Here is a 25843-nt window from a genome sequence, read left to right as displayed (position 1 = left end):
AGATATATAATGATACGCAAATATGAATTATGAAAATTGACTAGGATTATTTTTAAGTTTTGGTTCGTTCACTCACTAAAGTTTAAACAATATTTAAGTAACTTATTTTTACGATATTACCAAACAATAAAAAAAAAACCTGTCTACTCTAAAGCCGAGAAGGTTCTTCTTCCGGACGCCTTACGCCGCCGGGACTCGTTCGGGTGAAAGCTGTAAGCCCACTGTTCTAGCACCAAACTGAACCGCTATTCCAATATTCGGGAAAAACCAAAAAAAAAACTCCAAACCAAACTCAACTGACAGCTATTACCCCAAATCCAAAATAATGTTTATTGTATTGACTTTATATTCTTTCTTCCTCCAACGACTAAAATAAAATCAAAGAAGCTCTCATTAGCTTTATTCAGAGTTGATAAACAACAAGGCGGTTAGGACAAGAAAAACTAGTCAGAAGATGATAATTAGTGAAGGTTTCGTACACTTTTTGTGACCTTGGAAAATTAATCGAAAACTATGTATTTAAAAAAATGTTGGGAATTTACTATGAATATTTCACTGAAGAACTAAAATTTAACTTATCACGAATATATTATAGGCAAATAGTAATGAAGGATCTCCTTACATTACCGAATTGCTTGGATATTGATGAGAACGTGTACTTAGGAGAATTTCTAACAGAAAGAATTCTGAACGTGATTTGACTAATATAATTAAGGTAAAATTATTGAATAAATGATTTTAATATGAAACTAATAATGGTTAAAAAAAAATGATGTACTTTAATTAAAATGAAACTCACCCAACGCAACAATATTTCAACAATTGAACCAAAATCTTCTTTTTCCAAAACTTCTAATATAAAAAAAAAACGCCTTCTTTAACTTAATATCACCTCTGAATAACTTAAATTTCTTTTCTGATAACTTGAGCCATGTGGCGTTGGTCGTTGAAAGATCACTCTTCTGACCCGTTCGAAGGTTGGATATAAAGTGAGCTCTTCCACTTTTAAAATCGTCGGCTTCCGTCAGTTCCAAGTTAAGCGGAAGCGGCGGTAAGCAGTTTGACCAATTGATAAACAATTGATAATACGATTACATGTATAGTTGGTTGCATACCTTACAGGCAGAATTAAGTTATTTTAAATTTCTCAGTAACGATAACGTAATCTTATCGTTACATTCCCCCTTTACTTGGAGAAAAAAAAATTGACCTAAGAACAATTTTTTTTTTCTCTGTGTAACTATAGATATTCAAGACCAATCATATACTGTGGGATCCATCACAGACGTGAACAAAATAGCCAATAATATAGCGTGTCCAGGACACCACACTAGCACATATTAAATGCACAGAATCTTCCATCCGTGACTGACATTCTAAAACCCAAAATTGTTCAAGTTGATTAAGTAGATTTAAATAAACCCCAAATTATTGTCAACAAGAACACTAAACCAATCATATACATGAATACAAAACTTGCTAATATATAACCGAATATACCAAATAACTTCCACACATTTGCATTTAACTCGACCGATTATACTTAACCACAGATTATGAGTCATGCAAGAGGGGTAGTTCTAATATACAATATACTAAATATGACACAAGCACTCATGCCCACAAGTTATAGTATGTTTATTAAAACCTTATACTAAATAACTAATAAAAATACAAATCTTCAAAATAATTGACGAATGGGATGAACGATACAAAATTGATCCATCCATGGACATCAGATTTATTTTAGAGCATATCCAAGGTGAAGCAATCAGTAATCAGTAGATTTCGTAACCAATTCGCAATAAACCAAAATATGGACCGTAATATAAAACCACACTAGATATAAGAGTTACTGAGGAAAAATGATCGTAGCATGCATTTTATCCTAAATTGATCCGACAATGGACAACAGATTTATATTGGCATATCCAATGTGAAACAATCAGGCAAATTCATGGGTCATCACCACAACCTAATAATCATTATACTCTATAGATGCTAAATATTTGGTACCATGAAACTGAACCATTGGAACGAAATAACAGACTAAGTGTCTGCAGCATATGTGAATTGATCTGATTCCAGTCATGAGTAGATAGGTATAATAAGGGATACTTAGTCAGTATACAACATAATCAAGAATCTACTAACGACTCAACCTGACTAGGCCGAACATCCGGAAGAATCCCAAATCATCTTCCTAGGACTCCCTTTCGTGTCATTGAAGGTTACCAAATTCCAGACCACATTGTATCCCTATCAAGTTCCACAACCTACGATGGATTACCCCCCAAATTAAGCTCATCATCTGTTATGCATCAGATTCAAGATAAGATCTACACAAGAATGACAAACTTATTTTAGTAAGGTATTCCAACACAAATATTAGTAATATATGAACTAATAGATGAACCGTTGAGTTTCACATATAAGAGTAATACAACAGGAAGAAAGTGTACCAAATTAAAGAACTGACATAACGAAATGGAGTTAACTAATTCTGGAATTCTCTAACTATAGCTGTAGCTACAACAGATTTATAAGAATAGCCAGAAAAAGGCAACCAAATATCACTAAATCATCGCTAATACAATACCTCAAGACATCATAAATGGATAACTCTTATAAATATTCAACCAAAGAAGTACTAGAGAACAAGGAAGTCAATTTCTTAAGAAACTGCAGATTAGGGTATGTTCACTAGTTACTTGTATCTATATAACAGAACATTGATCCTGACTCCTAATTACATATAAAAACAAAATGAGTTCCCAGGAAAGCTGATGCTAAACACAATATTCAATTGTTGAATACAAAAGATATATTCTAATAAGGCTGAGATCTAAGAGGTTACCATTTGTATCAGCACAACTAGATAATAAAGCTAAAAAGGGTAGACAATATATGTATAATAGAAGTGAGATTAAAATTAAGACTATGTTTCAACAGAATAATATTTCTGAATTGTAATACTAGAATGTTTAGTACATCCTTCAATAATGATGATGATGATTAAACATTCTATCATAGAGATTCAGCATTTAAATTGATTAAGGTCTGATAGATATAACCAGGCAATTGTGAGCCCTGAAATCTGCTTCCTATCAGGTGCGCACTATTGATAGTAACACAAGTTTCGAACCCACGTATTTGCATAGCCATGCGAGGCAAACCAATTTCATAAGAAATGTTAGATACCAAAAAAAAAATAACAAAAGGTTACATAATAATTCGGCGTAACTTTTATCTCAACTAACTTCATTGAATTTTTAACGAATGAAGTCTAACTTAGGAATCACACTGTATACTAAAATTGTATTATCTAAAACAAATGACGCGATAACTTCTTTAGACCAAATGCTAACTAATGTATCAAAGAATATTACTAAGTATTTTAATAATTTTCCTGTAGGAACTACCAAAAACAACCTCAGGATCAAATAAACAAAATCTGAACATATACATGTATTTATGTATACCAATATGCAGCGATGACACATATAAACATAATAAGGTACGAAGAGTTGACAGTTCTACACCAGTTTGATTTACCAAAAAAAATTTGCTGTACCTACTTCAATATTATAACTAATAACAACAAAGCTAAATTTAGTAAGGGAAGCTAAAACTATTATATAATAGATAAACCATATTGTCCATCTGGTGACTAAAATCAAAATCCAATCATTTACCTATTCATTAAAAAATCAAGTATTACCAAAATTTAGAAAGAGGAATTAACCTAATCAATCCTGTCAGGTTAATCTTCTTCTGACGATGAAGAGTCTAAGTCATTGACAGTGTTATCTGGTAATAAGTCCTTTATATGAAATCGACCAAGACGTTTGTTGGACAAACTATCTTTCAATTCATATATTAAAGGAGATATTACTTTACTGACAATACATGGGACGTATTTTTGACAAAATTTTGCAGAAACAGCATCACCTTTACTAGACTTAACAAAATTACGTTTTAATACCCGATCACCAACAAAGAATCGCAAATCTCTTTTCCTCAAGTTATACTGACCCTGTGACTTAAGGTAAGAAGTTTTTAATTTCTTCCTGATGTCTGCAAATATTGGAGGTAGAGTCTGTATATCATCTAAACGATGAAGTTTATCTGATATTTGAGGTAGATTTGTGGAATTTCCTGAAACTAAACCAAAATAATCACCAGATAAGGCAACATTTCGACCAAAATTTAAATAAGCTGGGGAACACTGCGTAACTTCATGGACAGAAGTTCTTATGGCTTGAGCTATGGAGTGAATATATTGATCCCAAGCTCTGTGGTCTTGGTATGTATATGATCTTAGGGCTGTAACAATACTGCGGTTTACACGCTCACTATGATTAGCTTGCGGATGGTACGCAGCGTTATAAAAGATCTTCTGAACTTTGTATTTAGTTAGAAGGTCTTTAAAAGCCTTAGCTACAAATTGAGGACCATTGTCACAAGAGACAATTTGGGGAACACCAAATAACAAAAAGACTTGCTCCTCCAAATATTTCACAATGGCAGGAACTGTGGCATTACGAAGAGGAAAAACTAATGGAAATTTAGTGAAGTAATCCACGACCACCAAACAATAGGTATTGCCCTTATAACTACGAGGGTATGGTCCAATTAAATCCATAGATACCATCTGCCATGGGAAGTCAATGTTCCTAAAAGAACCCATTAATCCAGCTTGTGGCTTATTACTTGGCTTGCATGTAGCGCAAACTTTGCATCTAGAAATATATTTCTTAATACAGTTGCGCATACCAGGCCAATAATATAGCTCCGCTATCCTACTAAATGTTTTAAAGGAACCAAAGTGACCAGATGTCACATTATCATGAAAAGTACGAAGAATTTCATCCCTATTTGCGGTTGGGACGACAATTTTCCAATCCGACATATTAGTCAAGGCTTCAATTGGACTAACAACATGTTTATAAAGGATATTATGTTCCACTTTAAAATCAGGGTACTGACCAGGATTCTGAGTAACATTCTCCAACATTTTATGGTACCACGCATCCGGAACTAAAGTGGATACGTCAAGAAGATTGACATCAAATGTTCGAGACAAAGCATCAGCTACTACAACACCATTTGCCTTACGGTGGACAATGTTATAGTCAAACGCTGATAACTTACAAATCCAGCGGGACAACCGTTGGGATGGGTTACGCATAGAATGCATCCACAACAACGAACTATGGTCAGTGATCAAAGTACACTTACGACCTTCTAAATAATACCTGAAGGCCTCCAAGCCATGAATTATAGCAAGGAGTTCCCGCTCAGTAGTGGAGTAATTTTTCTGGGCCTTATTGAGCTTCTTACTAGTGTACGCTATGGGGTGCTCAGAACCATCTTTCATCTGAAAGAGGACACCACCTGAAGCAGTATTAGAACAATCTGTCATGAGGTAAAAGTGTTCACTGAAATCAGGAGAAGTCATGACAGGAGCACTGGTAAGAGCTTCTTTAATACGATGAAAAGCATCATCAGCCTCAGGATTCCAGGTAATAGTCTGACCCTTTTTCCTATTCTTAAGGAGGTCAGTAAGAGGTGATAATAAAGTGGAATAAGAACGTACAAACCTTCGATAATACCCACACATACCCAAGATCCTACGTAACTGAGTAGTTGTTTTAGGTATGGGGAAGTCCTTGATAGCGGTTACCTTGTCAGGATCTGTCCTCAAACCTTGACTATCAACAACATATCCCAGGAATTTGAGATTAGGACGACAAAAATTACATTTATCCAAGTTGACAGTGAGATTAGCCTCTTTAAGGCGTGAAAATAACTTCTCTAATATTTCAATATGCGAAGTAAAATCAGGAGTAACAACTAAAATATCATCTAAATAATAAAATACAAATGGTTCAAGTTGTGGACCAATAACTAAGTCCATTAAACGACACATCGTCTGAGGAGCTGAAACTAGACCAAAAGGCATCGTGACAAATTGAAATAATCCTTTACCACTAACAGCGAAAGCAGTATATTTCTTACTCTCTTCACTCAAAGGAATTTGTAAGAAGGCCTTGGATAAGTCAATGGAAGAGATGTATTTCGCATTCTGGAGTTTGCTTAATATAACATCTATTCGAGGGATAGGATAAGCGTCCCTATTCGATGTGATACTGTTTAATTTACGACCATCAAAACAAATTCTGAATGATCCATCCTTCTTCTTTGTAAGCCACAGAGGACTACAATATGAAGAGGTAGAAGGTTCGATAATGTTTAAGGAGAGCATTGAATCGATTTCTTTACCTAAATCTGCTTGCCATGCTTGAGGTATGGGATATTGATACTGTCTGAAAGGAGTTGAAGTTTTCACTTCAATAGTATGAGACATTAAATGTGTACGGCCTAATTTATCTTTAGACGAAATAGATGAAAATTTAGAGATAATATCCTCTAACTGTTTTTGTTCCATTCCAGACAAACTAGAAAATTCACGAATAACACTTACAGTTGATAAATTAAAGGAAGAAATAGAGAACGAAAAGTCCGAACAATTTAATGTGCTATTAAATTCATTTAAAAAATCCATGCCAAGAATTATAGAATTTTGCACGGAAGGTATAATATAAAAGGTAATAGTTTTGCGAATATTTGCAACTAAAATTTCAGTTTCAAATTTACCTGTGATCGACTGAATGGTACCATCTGCAGTAGAGACTTGCAGGGAAGAAATAGGTATAATATTAATATTAGTGTTTTCTAACAATTGTAATGAATAGGAACCTATTAAAGAAATGTTAGAGCCACTATCTAATAGAGCCAAACAAGAATGTCCTAATATCTTAATTTCAAGATAAGGTCGGTTATCATTATGTTTTCTGACTAATAAAGAATTAATATAAAAATCTAAAATATTATATTGGCCATCCAAATTATAAAATGGTACTAACTTAGACATATTATCATTGCCAACAAATTTACAAACTGGTGTAGAAAATGGAACTGTTTCCCTGTGCTGATTATGTTCATTACTAAAATTATGACTTACGACTGGTGAAGATAATCTAAGGTCAAGCAAACAGCTCGAGTTGACCGCAGAGTGGTTGACAGTTACTTTTTTGCTTGCTTTGGATTTTGTTTGTTGTGCTTTGGTTGGTGAGTGTTTTTCTTTTCTTGAGTGGGTGATTTCGAAGTGCTGGGGAGTATTGGACCTGTGGTTTCGTTTACTGTTGTGTTTGTAGTCCCTGATGGGGTTGTAGACTGAGGAACGCTCAGGGGACGAGCCTCTGTCCGCTCGTTTCCCGAACACTTAAAACAGTTACGTTTGAGTGTATTGTCTCTACCACAACCGTGACAGAAAACACGTGTACGAGGTGTCACGCACTCATAAAATGCATGGCCAGGCTCACGACAATTCCAACAAGTCAAAGACGAATTCACCACAGACACATTCTGTGTATGAGTTTTGGGTTGCCAAGAACGATTTCTAGAGAAACTTAAGTTAAATGAAGGACCAGAAGTAGGTCGAGACATCCTTGCAGAAGAAGAAGACCAAGATAGAGTTTCCTCTAAGCGTTTACACTTCTCCGTGATATCCTCAATACTCTGAATGTCCATTAAAGCTAATTGCTGATGGTAAAAAGGCAACAGACACTTAAGAATGATCTTTATTTTGGCAAAGTCGGATAGAGGAGTCTCAAGTCGACTACACATGCCCAAAATGGTGTTAATAAACATAGTGACAGGTTCGTTTGGCTTTTGTTTACGGTTTTTGATTTCGTCTAGGAGATCATCTTGGAAAGAATAAGGCAGAAAATCAGATTTTAATTTCTGAGCCAACTCAGACCAAGTGGAAAAGCTATGACGGTTGTTCATAAACCAAGTAAACGCAGGACCTGTAAATAATTCAGCAGAAGCTGCAAAAAGATCATCCTCACTCACACCTCTTGAAATACGAAGACATTCCACTCTCTCCAAAAAGGTAATGACTTCATCATGATGACCTTGACCAGAAAACAAAATTCCCCACTTATGTACCTGAATTGGTTTAGGGTGTGAAAACGAATTAGCTGCATGAACAGAAGAGATAGGAGTGGAAGTGGCTGCCGGATTTACTCGAGAATCAAGTTCACCTTCTAAACTAAGAATTCTAATGGAAATAGAGCGCTTGAAAATTTGTTGCTCCTCATCTGAGCAAGATAGTAAATGTGCACGACCAGAGATATGAGTAAGACGAGAAATTAACCTGGAATACATGCTATCATGGACAGTCCCTCTAAAATCGGATATCCTCTGAGCCAGGTCCTCCAACGTCTGGTTTATCTCCTGTTGTTGTTCCAGAAAAGGAATATCTACAGAAGAAATTTGTCGAAAGCTCCTATTTCCTTGCTCTTGTTTCAAGGCACCGCGCAATAATTGGTGTTTTTTCTCAACCTTGGTAGACTCTTCAAAGGGAATTCCCCTTATCCTCAGCTCATAATCCACTTCCTTAACTAATAAATGCTCAGCCTTAAAGGTACACATGATGAAAGAGAGGAAGAAAAAAAAATATCACCAACAAACCAAAATCAACAATGTGTTTAACCAAATGTAATTAATAAAGGTGTACCTATACCTTTAAATATAAATATATTTAAAATAATTTAAAGTTGGTTTGAGAGATCAAATGACAATAAGTAAATTGAACTTATTTTTATATATAGTATGCAATAATTGACCAAAAAAAAAAATATATATTATATAGTGTGATCGCACCTAAACAAAACCACTATTGGCAAATAACAATGTAAATAGTAATACAATAAATTATTCAATATTTCTCAACAAATGTACAGGTATCACTAACCCGATCAAACCAGAAATGTCAAACCAATATAATTATGAAAAATATTATACTAAATGAAGGTTTACAATTAGTTATTAATTTAAAGTTAACAAAACCACCAACACAGCAATATAAGACACTATTCAATATTTCTGAGATACTGTAGCAAAGAACACTGGATCTAAATAACTATAAAATATGCAAAAATAGACAAACAAACTAGAAACAGTTTAAAAAAGAGACAAATGAATTAAGGAATACTATCTTACTGAAAATCTGGGCTCCACGTTGGACTACGCCACTGTAACAAATTTATATTTCTCCACTTTGGGCGCTACTGTAACAAATATAGTAGGCAGATCCCTTGGGACTATGTCCCTGATGTTATAAGATCTGTAGAGTAGTGTGAAGATAAGTTTGAAACTAAATTAAAATAAGAGTTGAAACTGAATGCAGTTAGGCTAGCTGGGTATGCTTGAGACTGGCCAGTTGATACTCAAGGTAGGGTTAGGCCTATTTGCATGCCCTGAGAAAACAGTAAAGAATAGAAAAGATGTATATTAACTAAGGAAATATAAGAATAACCAAAACGAACTAAGGGTAAGTACTGACAACAGGAATATATGAGAGAAGAATGATTTGGGCGCCAGGGAAGATGTTTACTGGACTCTTAGTCTAACAAACACTTCACCTAGTGACTTTATTGCTGCTGCTAACTATGTTTCTGTAACTAGATATAACTTTATTAAAAAAAAGGTTGTTTAATAAAACAGATTATTACTTATAACCCAATTTAATAAAAATAAAATAGAAAAACCTGTAAACCGTAATATACAATTTAACTTAAATACCCTATCATACAAAAAACCTATTGATCCCTATTTACAATATATTTACACACTCTAATATGCTAGAAAAGTAGGAACTTTTATTATGAAGTTTTATTCATGAATTAAAACAAAATTTACTACAACCAACCTATTTATATATATTAAAACAATTATTACCCTTCCCTATATTTAACACAATGTATCAGTTCGACAATTTCTAAGTTGATTCCAATCAGATAACCTGTAAATATATTTCAATTGGTCTGTTCAGAAAGGAACAGATCCAAGATGAATCAGTGACGTTACCAGTAGGGCTATAAAAATACAAAATGGACCTTTGTGCACAAATGACCTTACAAAGTGTATTAAAATCCACCCCTACCCTGTTATTACTAATACATATATATATTTAAAATATTTAATGACACAAAAAAAATAAGCAAATGATGTTAAGAAAAAAATTGAATGTAAGATATATAATGATACGCAAATATGAATTATGAAAATTGACTAGGATTATTTTTAAGTTTTGGTTCGTTCACTCACTAAAGTTTAAACAATATTTAAGTAACTTATTTTTACGATATTACCAAACAATAAAAAAAAAACCTGTCTACTCTAAAGCCGAGAAGGTTCTTCTTCCGGACGCCTTACGCCGCCGGGACTCGTTCGGGTGAAAGCTGTAAGCCCACTGTTCTAGCACCAAACTGAACCGCTATTCCAATATTCGGGAAAAACCAAAAAAAAAAAACTCCAAACCAAACTCAACTGACAGCTATTACCCCAAATCCAAAATAATGTTTATTGTATTGACTTTATATTCTTTCTTCCTCCAACGACTAAAATAAAATCAAAGAAGCTCTCATTAGCTTTATTCAGAGTTGATAAACAACAAGGCGGTTAGGACAAGAAAAACTAGTCAGAAGATGATAATTAGTGAAGGTTTCGTACACTTTTTGTGACCTTGGAAAATTAATCGAAAACTATGTATTTAAAAAAATGTTGGGAATTTACTATGAATATTTCACTGAAGAACTAAAATTTAACTTATCACGAATATATTATAGGCAAATAGTAATGAAGGATCTCCTTACATTACCGAATTGCTTGGATATTGATGAGAACGTGTACTTAGGAGAATTTCTAACAGAAAGAATTCTGAACGTGATTTGACTAATATAATTAAGGTAAAATTATTGAATAAATGATTTTAATATGAAACTAATAATGGTTAAAAAAAAAATGATGTACTTTAATTAAAATGAAACTCACCCAACGCAACAATATTTCAACAATTGAACCAAAATCTTCTTTTTCCAAAACTTCTAATATAAAAAAAAAAAACGCCTTCTTTAACTTAATATCACCTCTGAATAACTTAAATTTCTTTTCTGATAACTTGAGCCATGTGGCGTTGGTCGTTGAAAGATCACTCTTCTGACCCGTTCGAAGGTTGGATATAAAGTGAGCTCTTCCACTTTTAAAATCGTCGGCTTCCGTCAGTTCCAAGTTAAGCGGAAGCGGCGGTAAGCAGTTTGACCAATTGATAAACAATTGATAATACGATTACATGTATAGTTGGTTGCATACCTTACAGGCAGAATTAAGTTATTTTAAATTTCTCAGTAACGATAACGTAATCTTATCGTTACAAGACGATCTGCGCAGCGAAGGCTACGCGAAGGGAGTCGATTTGCGCTGTAGCGCCATTGGAGAGAGAGACGATTGCTATTTGATTTTAAATACTAAGGTGAAGATTGACAAATTATATGGAAAAGTGACACAATTTTATTGAAAAAGCATAAAAAATCATTTAAAATGAAAGTTTGTAAAGATATTTTTCTTAATTTGTTGCTTACTTAATTACTAGCGGACCAACTCGACATCGAGTTTTTTAAATGAAATTTTTATTTTGCGAGAAAAATTAAGAGATCAATACAAACAATATAAGCAAGAATATACATAACATGCATCAATAATAATGCAAGTAAAAAAAAGGAATTTTGGAAGTTGACCTCAAAACCGGAATGCAATTTTTAGTTCATCAAATGTCGACATGGATATCATTTAGCAGTTAATTTTGCATGCTGATCACGAATCCGGTGTCAGATTTGCTCTATCTTGACGTTTTATGCGCGTTTCGGGTCACTTCCGGTGTCAGATCGCAACCGGAAGTACATATTTAGATTCGTCTCGACGAGACCTTTCGATCCATATATACATTGTTGGGTCTAAAACTTAAAGTAAATTTTAACTTCCAGTCATCTCAAAACCGAAAGTGAATTTTTGTACCAAAAGTATATCTTGACAATCTCATACGTAATACTAATAATATTCCGAAAAAATATTTTAATTATCTAATATGGTTTTTGAGTAAAGTGGTGGACAAGAAAAGGGCTTAGCGTTTTAGTATATAAGATTACAAAAATAGCTTCAAAGTCTATCTTTTAAAAATTATTAATAACTTTTCTAGAAATGCAAAACAAACTTTAATTTCGCCTGATTATATGGATGTCACAAAAATTTGAAGAAGTTTTACTTAACAATTATTGCAAAATTAAAATTATTTATCCCAGAAAGCGTCATCTACAACGTTATTATGCGTAAACGATTAGGTCAACATGAATTCTGAAGGCACCAAATTGAAGAAAAAAAGCGTATTTTATCCAATTAAAAAATTTATGTTAAATATTGTAAAAAGAGATTTACAAAAGTACTGTGATTTTAAGCTTATAAAGATATAACATTTATAGAAAGTTATTTTTTATTATTCAAAATGTTGGCATACATTGTCCTACGACCCTTAGAATCTGATTAAGCCCTTTTTTACTTCTTGATTTCCCTATTTCAAACACTAAATTCATAAATTCAAATTTATAAAAGTCGCAATATATACGGCTCTAATCAACGAAAATTTATGTTTTTTTTTTTAATTTGGGGTACCTTGTTGCATAGATTATAAAAACCTAAGTAGTTAACTTGTGAATTGTTTATTTAACCGAGTAATTTGTTTAAACACTAAAATAAATATATATTTAATAAATAAATATTACTTTAAACAGTTATTTTCAACCACATTGTCCTACGACACATCACTTTTCAAAATAATAAAATTACAGCAACCAACACTCTAAACCCCACTAACGAACTGCTACATCACTATTTACTGCTACATCAACTGCTAAAACTTATAATAAAAAAGAAGAGATCAAACGTCACCGCATTTAAAGCGTTCTACAATATATGTTATCGCGACTATACATTATTTTGGTATAATATGTATATTTTGTTTATTAGAATAAACATTATATTTTAAATTGTTTTTTTTTTCAGTTTTTTATGATTCAGTTTTAAAATATTAATTAAATGAAAACCACCTTGTTTTTGTCTTAATAGGAAAATTAATGTTAGAAACATAACTGTCCATATCTGAATTATTATAATCACATATTTACCTATTGCATATTATTCGAGTATAGGTACATATCCCGGTTTTTAGTGCATATTTTAGCCATTTCTTGGTGCATATTTGCCTCCCTAGTTATGACACGTTAACAACGTAAATTAAAGTAAAATACCTCAATTTATATTTAAGACGGTCGTAATATTTGTGGAAAAATATAGTTATGAAAATGCCGAAAATTAGAAAAATAATATTGTAATTACTGAACAATAAACAAATCTTCTTATACTGATTAGTCGTTTCAGATGATGGCAATTATTATGGTTATTTTTACTTTAATTTTTACTTTAATGGCTTATTGAACCACTTTCGCAGGTTTTGAAGTCAAGAAATTATTTTTCTGTCTGACCCACTTTTTCAATACCTCTTGCCCTGAAGAACGAGTTGTAACAAGCCATATATATGCTCATTTCTCAGAATAGAGCGCAGATATTTTTATTTGCGATCTTTGATTATATCAACAATCTCGCTTTCCTTCCCTAGTCTACGTAAAACGTCAACATTAATTATCCGGTCCACCTATGGAATTCTTAAGATGAGCGTGTAACACTACATCTCGACGGCTTCGAACTTATTTAAAGAAGCGTCAGAAATCGTCCAAGCCTTTACACAATACAACGAAAACATACCATCTTCCGATGAAGACTTTGGTTCTGAGTGGTAAATAATGATTTATGAAGATATACTTTATCCTTACGAATGGTGATCTTGCCTTCCCTGTGCGGTGTTTTATTTCGATGAATTGGTCCCTTTGGCTGTTTATGTTAGTACCAAGGTATGTTGAGCAATCAAGGCTGTTGGTTGTTGGTTAACCAAAAGTTATGCATTTTTATTTCAGGTTTTACTACACTATTTACCTTCTTTTTCTTTTCGTCTGACAGTGTTTAATTATAAAATTTTAAAATCTTAAGAAAAAGCAGAAAAAGGTTATAAATAATAGACATAGACTTACCTTTGTGTCGGGATAAACAGTTTAAATCCATAAGATGGCACACAAGACTGCTTTTAAGGGGAATTTGAAATGGCACACAATGGCATAGCCTTTTCATTTTTTCGGCTTTGCATCCTACTAAGCAATCACCTGAGGAAGAATCTCCAAATACTCCTACTCGTTCTTCAGAAAAAATACAGGAGCGCTGTTAGCAACAAAAAATTAGAGTTGTTTATAGTGCACAAAATAAAGATTATAATCTTAATAATTTTCATCTGTGAAAATAAAAACACATTTAGATTAATTTTTTCACGTCGATAAATGTATCCGTTAAAAAAACAACCCTAGCTGGCGTACAAATAAAAACAAAAAACGTTTACGCTCTTGACAGGATCCTAACCTGTGCAGGCAGAGCCCAATTGATCTCAAGTCCATCTATTATACTTTACCTCTCAGGTTCAACAGTAACCTTTTAACGTTGAATTAGAATCTCAAATCAGTTTGCATTTTTAGCTTTACTAATTTCGCATTGCACAAAACTCAAAAATTTAATTTTTTAAAATTTGTTATTATTATGTTTTACTTAACGTAATCCACTCTTATTTTTTGGTAGATTATCTATTTAAATTATTTAAAACACTCTACTGGGTCAACATACGAATAAATAATGATGGAGATATATTGACTCACTACGCTTCCGTGATAATGTTGTTCTTACTCAGAGAACTTGTCGGAAATTAAAAGATTACGTATCTGGAATTAGTGAATTTTCTGTTTATATGAAGTAAGAGACATATGGCTTAAATCTGGATATTAATAATAACAACCATACAAACAAAAACTCACTCCTGGCATAAGGTATAAAATGTACATCCATCAAGTTTAGGTATAGGCTCGCTGCCTGAGAATCGCTACACGTGACAGCATGCAGGACGGCACGGTGCTGAAGACGTGGACCCCTATCATACAATCAGATACAGCTCAACAACAACTACAAGTGAGTAAATTACTACCAAGAGCTATATATATATATATATATATATATATATATATATATATATATATATATATATATATATATATATATATATATTTATACAGTACGTTTCTCACAGAAACGTACAGTAATAACAATGAGTTTTACATTCAGGACTCTTTCAGTTTCAGTTCTTTTATTAATAACTTAAAATTACCTATCGACTATAAGCTCGTTAGTTTTGATGTAGTGTCTTTGTTCACTAATTTGCCATTACACACAATATTGGTTAGTGTTGAGAAACACTGGGATGACATATCAATGCACACAACCCTTAACTTAGCCAATATCAAAAAACTCATTTCTTTTGTTTTTGACTCTAATGTTTTTATTTTTAATGATTGTTACTACAAACAAGTTGTTGGTACTCCAATGGGTTCTACTATTTCACCAATGCTGTGCAATTATGTCTTGGACGACTTGATTGAAGACTGTTTGCAACAAATCAATTTTGAAATACCGTTCATAAAGAGATACGTGGATGCCTTAATCTTGGCACTACCTACAGACTCTATACATTCTACGCTAAATGTGTTCAACCAACGAAACCCACACTTGCAATTCACGTGTGAGGAGGAGCGGGAGGGATCTTTGCCTTTCCTTGACATGAAATTGCATAGATGTGAGGATAATGTTGTGAAAACACAATGGTATAGAAAACCCATATGTAGCAATAGATTCATAAGCTACCATTCTTACCATCCTCCTAGGATAAAAACTAATTTAGTCCTAGCGATGAAAAAATGTGTCAAAAGGTTATCACATCCGGATTATCTCCAACATGATCTCAACCTCTTACGTAATATTTTTGTTGAAAATTCATATCCTCCAAGACTGATTAATAAATTAATTTTTAATGTTCCTTTTGTTAATAGAAATAACATTCTTACTATGTCACAATCAGTGCCCTCAGCACAAAATAATTCTGCTCCAACAAGTGTGTATTTTTATGCCCTTCCATATATTCCGAAACTAACCGTTGAACTCACTAAGATTTTCAAAGAATTTAAGAATATCAAAATAGCCAACAAGAACATCAAAACCATACGTCAGCTGTATAGCAAAATAAAACAACCCCTTACCACTTTAGAGACTACAGATGTTGTTTATTGCATTCAATGTACTGAATGTCCATCCACGTACATTGGTGAATCTGTCTAGCCGTATCATTTCTCATAAGAGTGATTGTAGATTAAACAAACCTACTTGTGCTTTGGCAGAGCATACTATCGATCTAGACCATAAGATAGATTTCAACAATGTAAAAATATTAGCCAGAGAGAAAAATAAATTTAAGAGAACTTTCTTAGAGATGGTACATATCAGCAAGAGTGATAATAACAATCTGAATAAAAGATCTGAGATCCAGAATCTTAGCAAAATTTACAATTTTATATTGAATTTTGACTGAGCTATTTTGCATCTCAGAGTTTTCTTTTTTCTTTTCTCTTTTTTTTTTTAAATTTCTTTATTAATTGAATATTTTTGATCAAACTTCAGTTATTAATTCAGTTTTGTTTTGTTTGGGTTGTTTTTTCTAAACCTATTTACTAAATACTATTTTCTTTCTATTGCTTATGTTACAAATAATATTTTTAATTTCCCGCTCAATTTCAAGTTGGTAATACAGTTGGTAGTGCTCAAAATTCATAAACAGTATTTTGTGAGACATTAGTTTTAAATTTGTTTTTTGTATTTTCTTCAAACTATTTAAACAATAATTGTCCCCTCACTTTCTCTTTCTGCTCGAGAAATGTGACTGAAATCAAGTTTGCAACGACGACTGTTTTAACATGTCGTCTTTCACTTTGTGTTTTAACCTTTTAACGTATTTATTAATTTTTAAAGTGTCTTTTTAACAGTAACATTTGTAAGTTTAGTTGCAAAAAAAATCACCGAAAGCTTGGATTCAGAATAAATAGTACGATGTATGATGAAGATTATCAGCGAAATAACTGTAATAACTGGAATTAAGGAAATGTATTTTCATTAAGAGTAAGTGGTGCGCACCCGTCTTGCCCAGAGGTGTTAATTTAACTGCTTAACCTCGGTTGGAACGGTCGACATTATATATTCTTCTACCCCACCAACCCGTCTGGGCCGCATAGTGAGATGTGGCCCAAACATCTAGAAAACAGAAATTTAGATTTTAACAGTCACACGGAAGATACCACAGATCGGTAGGAATTTTGTTCCACAATCCCACATTAAAGCAACGGTCTGCCCAAGGATCCTAAAGGAGGGGTAAGTCAACATTGACCAAGAAAAAGAACAACCAGCAACCCCATACATCAACATATAACATCCAATCCATATCAAAAGATGAAAAGCTCTACGAACTAGAAGAGGAATTGGGGAACATGAATTGGGATATAATGCGACTCTCAGAAGTTAAAAGAAAAGAAGAAGGGCTTGTGGACTTACATTAAGGCAATAGGCTCTACTATAAAGGCAAGGCAATATATATACGGTAGAGTAAGATTTTTAATCAATAAGAAGAGGAAATCACAAATTCAAATAATTAATAGTATCTCGGACAATCTCGGACAATCTCGCTCATTCCATGAGCTTCGAGGTCTACCTCTTTTTCTTCTTCCAGGGGGCTTCCATTTGTGAAGTTTTTGGGGCCAACGTTCGTCAGGTTTTCAATGTGTCCAAACCATTTTGAACCTCTTCTTTCTATTCTGTCAATGACCGTTTCTGCAGCATTCATGTTATTTCTTATAGATTCATTGGTCTTCCTTTACTGCCTTGATGTTCTAGCACTTCTCAAATAATCCATTTCAACTGCCAACAATCATTCAAGTCTGCATTAATTGTCCATACTTCAGAGCCGTAACAAAGAACTGATTCAACCATGGTTTGCCCCATTCTTTTTTTGTTGAATTTGGAAATGTTGCAATCCCACCATAAGGAGTTCAGACATCCTAATTTTACGTCCCTGATTAATTCGATGTTTAATTTCGGTTTCTCCCACGCCGTTCTAGCAATAAGTGCATCTAAATATTTAAATTTTTCCACTCGTTTGATTTTAACGTCCTCGTCTATCAACACTTCAAATCTTGCATCTGAATTGATAACTAAATATTCTGTTTTCTTCAGGCTAACTGGTAACCCCCATTTTACATATTCTCTGTATAGACGCTTTATCATAAATTTTAGATCATAAGAATCTTGAGCTAGGACGACTTGGTCATCCGCAAAATTCAGGGAGAACAGTACGTCATTTCCTATGGGGATTCCCATTCCCCGGCAGTGGTTTGTCCAATTTTGGAGGGCTGCCTCAATATATAAATTAAACAGTAAGGGTGATATACTGCATCCTTGTTTTAATCCTTTAGTTACTTTTATTCCTAAAAAGTATGGACTAATGTCGAGTTGTTGTAAAACTTGCCACAATTTAAAACTTGGAACTGTATCATACGCCTTTTCTAGGTCGATGAAGGCTAGATGTACTTCGGTACCAATCGCTATTCTTTTTTCTATTAATTGTTGGAGTATAAACAAGTTATCAGTGCAAGATCAAAGATCAAAGATTCAAACGTCAATAAACTTATTTTAACCTTCAATTGCGGCCTATTCCTTTTTAAAATAGTAATTAGATCTTATCTCTGTCGTTGGCCCGGTTGGTGTTTCTCTTCTTCTTCTTTCTTTTTATGACTGCTCGGATGTAATTGTGAACAATATTCCATCCCTCCGTATTTCCCGTTATCTTCACGATCATCTCTCTTACAGACACAGGGTTCATACCTATTTATTTATACATTCTGTTGCTATCCACTGCACATCTATTACACTCCAGCATTGTGTAACAATGTCGGAATATCCGCAGTATAGGCATTTATCTGTATCTGTCTTTCTGAACCTATGAAGATACGCCCTAAAACAGACAATCTACCTAGTCCCTTAGGCTCGGGATCAGCATATTGGTCCACTGGGCAACATCTTCCTTGTTGTCCCACTCTTCTTGCCATCTTTCCATTGATCTTTTCCTTTCTTCTTTTTTTTTATAGCTGTTGTCAAATGCTCTCTTCTCTTATAGAGATATCTCTTCTACTGCTAACACATGCAGAGGAACACAACCCGTGATAGTCCACAAGGCCAGATACAGTCCTGTAGGCGCATGCTACTCGCAACAGACTCGTTCTGTCTACTTTTGTCATAAGCCTAATATTAGGTATCTATATCTAAATATAATGAAAAATATTATTAATTATTGTGTATTTATACAATAATTATTGTGTTCTACATATTTAAAGTGGTAATTTAATTATTCAATTAGTGTTTTGGATTTTTTGTATTGTGTGTGAAAGATAAGTTACATTTTCCTACTATTCTTTATATATTTTTTACTTTCTATGCCCTGAGGGGAAGGAGGTTTAACCCGCAGACCCCCTCCTGGGTGCGCTACAGGCTCAGGGGATTAAATATGCAAGATGGCCAAAATATCGAGGCCATGCGTGAAAATGTATGCAAGCAAACACGAAAAATTGACCATAACAAAAATGAAAATTAAATTAACTTCCGAGTTAGTACAAAGAGTAAGGCAGCTACATCGATCATATCTTAATAGTAATAGGTACCGCTTACACTAAGGGAAAAAGAAATGTGCACAAACCATGTTATCAATGCGCAAAATATATGCCATAGATATCAAGTTCAAGAAACCATCCAACATCTTACCAGGGACTTCCAAGCATTCGTCGGAACTGATTATAAAGAACGCCATGACTCAGTAGGGAAAAGATTATTCATCAAAAACTACTCTTCAAGAAACTTAGACTTCCAAATTAAACATCCCCGTTATTAGGGTAACAGAGGGGTTTTGGGGGTTTAAACCCCCCTCCCCCCAAAAAGTTAAGATATTAACATTCATAAAATTACAATGAGGATAGGCATGCGGCATATCCCATTCATCATCATCATCACGGTGCTACAGCCCTTAAAGGGTCTCGACCTTTCTGCGCCATTCTGCCGTGTCTCTTGCTTAAATTTTCCAGTTGGCAACACCAATCTTCTCAGTATCCTGTGTTTTCTAATCTATCTACCTCAGCTTTGGTCTTCCTCGTCTTCTTATTCCCACCGGCTGCGCTGTTAAAATCTTGTTTATCATGTTCGATTCCGGGGCTCGTGCTATATGTCCTGCCCACTGCAGACAGTTTCGTTTAATTGTTGTGGTTATATCTTTTATACCAAACTTATGCTTGTTATATTCTACAGTTCAAAGGTAAATCTATGTTCCGAATATTTTTTTCAAAAATCAATAGAAAGGATTCGTCTGGTTTGGATAGGGTCCATGCCTCTGATCCATATGTTAGAACGAGAACTATCAGTATTCTATACACTCTTATACGAGTTTTTTGAGACAGACGTTTGTCTATTTCATTTATTTATAACTATTACATATGTTATGTCATCTTTTGATTCTGCTAAATTGGATGTTGGTTTTTATGCGCATCAAGACAAAATCGAGGATGAATATCTAAATGCCCAAATTTTAGAACAGCTTGAACCTCACCTAAAAATTATAATAAGGTTCCCATTTCTACTTCTTCTTGTGTGTGTGTGTGTGTGTGTGTGTGTGTGTGTGTGTGTGTGTGTGTGTGTGTGTGTGTGTGTGTGTGTGTGTGTGTGTGTGTGTGTGTGTGTGTGTGTGTGTGTGTGTGTGTGTGTGTGTGTGTGTGTGTGTGTGTGTGTGTGTGTGTGTGTGTGTGTGTGTGTGTGTGTGTGTGTGTGTGTGTGTGTGTGTGTGTGTGTGTGTGTGTGTGTGTGTGTGTATGTGTGTGTGTGTATGTGTGTGTGTGTGTGTTTGTGTGTGTGCGTGTGCGTATGCGTGCGCGTGCGTGCGTGCGTGCGTGGGTGCGTGCGTGCATGCGCGTGTGTCTGTGCGTGTGTGTGCGTGCGTGCGCGTGTGTTTGCGTGCGTGCGTGCGTGCGTGTGTGTGTATGGGTGTGTGCGTGTGTGTGTGTGTATAAATAAATATGTCTGATAAGATGGATCGATGATGTGAAAGAAAAGGCGGGAAGACAATGGCATCAAGTAGCAAAGGAAAAAGTCAAATGGAAACTCAACGGGATGCTTGCATACAGGAGTGGACAGTCAAGGGCTAATAAAACAAGAAGAGAGATATCTCTCCAGCTCTGGCTCTGTAACCTTCGTCTACCCAATTTTCGTTCAATTAGTTTAGTTTCGTATTTTTATTGCATATAATTTCATCTATTTCGATTAATTGAGACTTTTGGTTATGTTTTTTCACATAAAGTTAAATTCCCGTAGAATTTTATAAATTATCTTACCCACCATTTTCCAGCTTAGTATCTTTTTTGATTACAGGAATATCTTATTTCACTTTCTTTTATGAAACTACTTATGAATGTACTTTTTTTATGAAATGTGTTCTTCTTCGTTGATAAGTTTTGTGGATGGTTTTGGTTGATTCTAGTTGATCAATGCTTGTACCCTTTTCGTCACGTATTAAGTAGTAGGAAATTGACTGTTCATCGTTGACTATATTCCCACTTTGACTATAATAGACACATGTATTGATGTTTAAGTGATTTAAATATGTTAAGCAAAATTAGTTTTTCGATTATATGTAAGGCACATTTAATAATTGCACATTTGACTAGAATAAATCTCAAAAAAGAATCCTGAGGAGACAATCTAAATCTAGAATCCTGGGATTTGTTGTGAATAATGGACCTGTTTTTCAAGAAAAAATTTAAATAATGAATAATTTTTCATTTAATGAGTGTAATCTTCCAATAAGCCAGTTGATTACTGTTCCTTAATAGGGGATTTACAGATCATTTCGGTCAACGTTTATAAGAAATATTTTATTTCGCCACTTTTATTATAAAATAGTCAGTTTATTATTTAGTTCTTCAGGTATAGTAAATATTAGTCGTGAGAAAATAATATAATAAACGGTATGCTTATAAAGATTCCTCATTCCAGCCTCTGACTCCCAAATACAGCGTAAACAAAAAGATGAAAATAAAAATACTTTGCCAAAGAAAATATTCTTCTTTTGGGATAAAATACTTTCAAAATAATACACTTTCCTACAAAAGCTCCTTGGCATTGTATGCATGAGATGTTAATCTGAATGCAATATAACTACTACACATACAGATCAAGTATGATGAGCTATACTATATACTTACTGTTTTTTCTGAGTATTTCATAATCGCTTTATTAGCACGAACTATCTTAGGTACAACGTCGACGAAGGTTTCAGTACCATTTTCCACCATTACACTTCCAGTACTTCCTGTACTGGCATCAGGATAATTGTTTGCTTCAAAAATATAAACATTTGCACCGAAGGTAGGTATGTTGTTAAAAAAGTAGTCATCGAGGTTATTTCTTATGACGACAGTCAGACCGTATCTTGCGCCGATGGTTTTTTGGTATAGAACTTTTTTGCTGAGTTTCAAATCGGTCATTTCGGTAGCACTAAAATTATCAACATTATATTATACAACAAAATGCAATATTAAAGAGAAGACTGGCTATTTGATGAGAATCTATTTGAGTGTATCTCTCCTTACAATAGAATCCTACAACAGTGGAATTAATAGCACTAATGGGAGCTCTAAAATATTTATTTAATATAAATCATTCACAGTTTATAGGTAATAGCGACAGGTGTTGCAGTTTCGCAACTATACATAAACATCTATATAACATTAACAGACTTTGTGGTAGTTTTGATTCTCCCCATATTTCAAGATTACAGCTTACAGTCCGTACAAAAATACATCTGTGTTAAAAACTACATATTACGAGACGGACCAACTGCAAAATGACACATATGTATATTTGAGATAAGAATAGTCAGAGTCGAGTTTTATCTCTCAAACCATACAGATGTGTATATGTGTGGGTTAAAGGTACCGGACACTCCGCATCGGTCCTGTGACCGGGACAGACGTTAAATGCAGTTGGGGTGGAATGTGCATTATCAACTTTTTGGTTCCTGTGTACGTCGCTAAAGACGTCGTTTGCGATAGCGGTGGTGCTATCATATCATTGGGTAAGGTACAATATACCATTTATCTATGTTGCTGCATATATCAAGTACGTTACTTGGTATATAGATTTCATATTCGCTTAGAACAATTATCTCAGTTGTGCCGCGATCGCGATTGAACATTTTCAATTGAACATTTTGCATTTGTTTTGTGTCATTTACTTTATTATATATTTGTATTTTGTTTTTTTTTAATGGCTTAGATATTAGTCATTCAGCCAGTTGCAATAGATTCTCCAATCAGACAAATGCACAACCCTATCCCTAATACAAAACTAACGGATAATTAATAGAAGAATATACGACAAGGAAACTTACAGGCTCACTTGCTTCTCGTCTAGGGGCCCATCAAGACATTCTTAGTAGACAAACAAAACTGGACCACGGAAAAGGTGTTATAATATTTAGGGTAAACAAAGGATACAAATCTAAACTTCCACACGATCATGAAAAATTCCATGCTCGCGTAGAAATTCTATAGAACCGTGCATGTATCTGACAAGAAATCTATAATGATATTATATTTGTTGTGAGCCTGTAGCCAGTAGCGACTGGATATTGAATGGTGCATACATATTAAATTCGATTAATTTTTTGTAGAGGGAGTTTGAATGCTGTTGAAACTTAGGACATTCAAAAAAGATGTGATCAAGATCACCCAGTTTTCCAGTATTTTGTTAGCACCAATTATATTTCATCTGAGTTTTGTATTAATAATTGTATTAATTATTTGTATGCACCGCATTAATTATTTGTTTTTACAACGTTGACATATGTATCCGTAATTAGGTTGTTTTTTTGTAATATTATTAATTTGTCTTTTATCTTTTTATGTAGAGTATGTTTGCGGCTATGGCAGGTTTGTCTTTTAGTTGTTAAATATGTCATAGTTGTCGCTTTGTTTAAGCCATCAGTGTTCGATCCCTTAAATGGTTATCTTTTGGTGTCGTTTCATAGTAACTAATATTTAAGTTTGTATAGTTCTAAACTAAACTCTTGTTTAGTTATAATTGTATGTTTGGTTATGTATAATTACGTTTAATTTCACTTCTTTTTAAAATAGAGTTTTATATAGTCCTCTGGCTTTCATTTTTTATTTTAATACAACCATACCCAATGCGAAATTGAGAAACCAGCGAGTTCTGGATTGAACAGAATATCTTCTCTTCACTCTCTGATAACCCCAATTGTTAAATTGAGGTCATCGTATGTGCATAACGCAACAACAGGAGAAGTTCTATAAGTAAAATTAGTGCCATAAATCCTAAATCAAAAGTAAATTACATACAGTTATATAAAATAATAAATAAAATTTTAAAGAACTTCAGCAACAAGGCAAATGATTTAGTTTAAGTAAGATTAAGTGGCAAGAAACGTAATTGGTGGATTTCCACCTGGAACGTACGCCGCTTATTTAGGTCCTAGAAATTATCCAACACTGAAACAGAGATGAGAAGAATGAAAATATACATTTTGGGGATGAAGTAAGATGGCTTGGTCTAGAAAAACAAAAAATAAAAGAAGGATACATTTATTACTCAATACATCAATATGGACCGGCTATGTTAGTATCAGACCAGAAGTGATTCACATACTTCATCCATCTAAATGATAAAGTAGCACTGTTGAAATTACGAACAATCCATAGAAACCTAAATTTATTCAGCTCGCAGTAATATGACTCATATACGAGAATCTTCACGTCGGTCGAAATGGTAATCGTGGCACTCCAGAATATACGGTAGTCGGCTCTAGCAATAGTGGCCTTGGCATTTCAGAACATATGACGCAGCAACGAATAGAGATGGATGTTCGAGATGTTCTAGAATAATCTGGTTTGTATATAAGAAGTGCTATTATGAGTTATAGAGTTTTGACGATAATATCGTATTGTAAATAAATATAAATTATCACTGCTCATTTTATTTAAAACCGTTATGTACTTTTAAAATTAATTTGAATTGTTTCAGAGCGTCGATTCAATAGAATATGTCGGCAGTCCATCAAGTTCTAATTCTTCTTCAGTATCCGACTCATCTAAATTCAAATAGCCCCCCACAACAGTGGATGTAGATTTAGATAAAATAGCAAAGGATATGCCAAGCTTAGCTGGCATATAGTGTTTGAGAACATGTAAACTCGCTGAACAAGTCTCAGAAATGATTTTACCCAAGGCCTGGCAAAAATAGCTACTAAAATTTTAAGTTCTTTATAGATACATCCACTAGCTAAGTATCGTAGGTGTATCAGTGTATCTAGATCAGTGTAGCACTCAGTCTTTCGTGAAGAGTGATGGCTTCTCCCATATTAGTGTCCTTTCTTATGATTAATGGAGTGGCCGTTTGGAGTAACGCATTATATGTTGTCTCATTCATCCTCCAGTAAATATGTCAATCAACAGGCTCCAGCGCGAGTTCTCAATCCAATTAATAAAACTGCTTTTTCTTCTTCTTGTAAGCTATTCGTTTTGCCATCTGTATCTTCATTTCATTGTTTTATATAAATACAAGCTGTTACCAAAAAAAACACAGAATGTCTACTTCTTCTATAGTAAAACACGAGACACAAACGACACAAGACGTTTAAGATAGACTGGATGGCTCGATCTTATAAGGACCGCTAAATTTTACTCTGACCGAAGGGAATCGGCCCAAATAGACTCGCGCCGTTTGGATTGCTGATATGCGAGAAGCTTTAGAACCACAAGAGTGAAATGACCTAAGGAATTGGAGGCAAACTAAAAGA

At 34.0% G+C, this 25843-nt stretch overlaps 1 protein-coding gene across 1 annotated transcript in view; it reads right to left on the bottom strand.

The window, feature by feature from the left end:
* Positions 1-25843, bottom strand: part of LOC140448981 (sodium channel protein Nach-like) — a 60654-nt gene that overhangs the window by 13817 nt on the left and 20994 nt on the right. Inside the window, exons 5-6 of the mRNA XM_072542122.1 lie at positions 22230-22521; positions 14049-14232 (exon numbers count right to left, since the gene is read on the bottom strand). Of these exons, the coding sequence (XP_072398223.1) occupies positions 14049-14232; positions 22230-22521 (476 nt within the window). The remainder of the gene's footprint in view (positions 1-14048; positions 14233-22229; positions 22522-25843) is intronic.

The sequence above is a fragment of the Diabrotica undecimpunctata genome, chromosome 8 (assembly GCF_040954645.1).
Source record: "Diabrotica undecimpunctata isolate CICGRU chromosome 8, icDiaUnde3, whole genome shotgun sequence".
In the NCBI taxonomy this organism is placed as follows: Eukaryota; Metazoa; Arthropoda; class Insecta; order Coleoptera; family Chrysomelidae; genus Diabrotica; species Diabrotica undecimpunctata.
The sequence above is the reverse complement of the archived record's forward strand: the minus strand, read 5'-3'. Positions and strand labels throughout refer to the sequence as shown.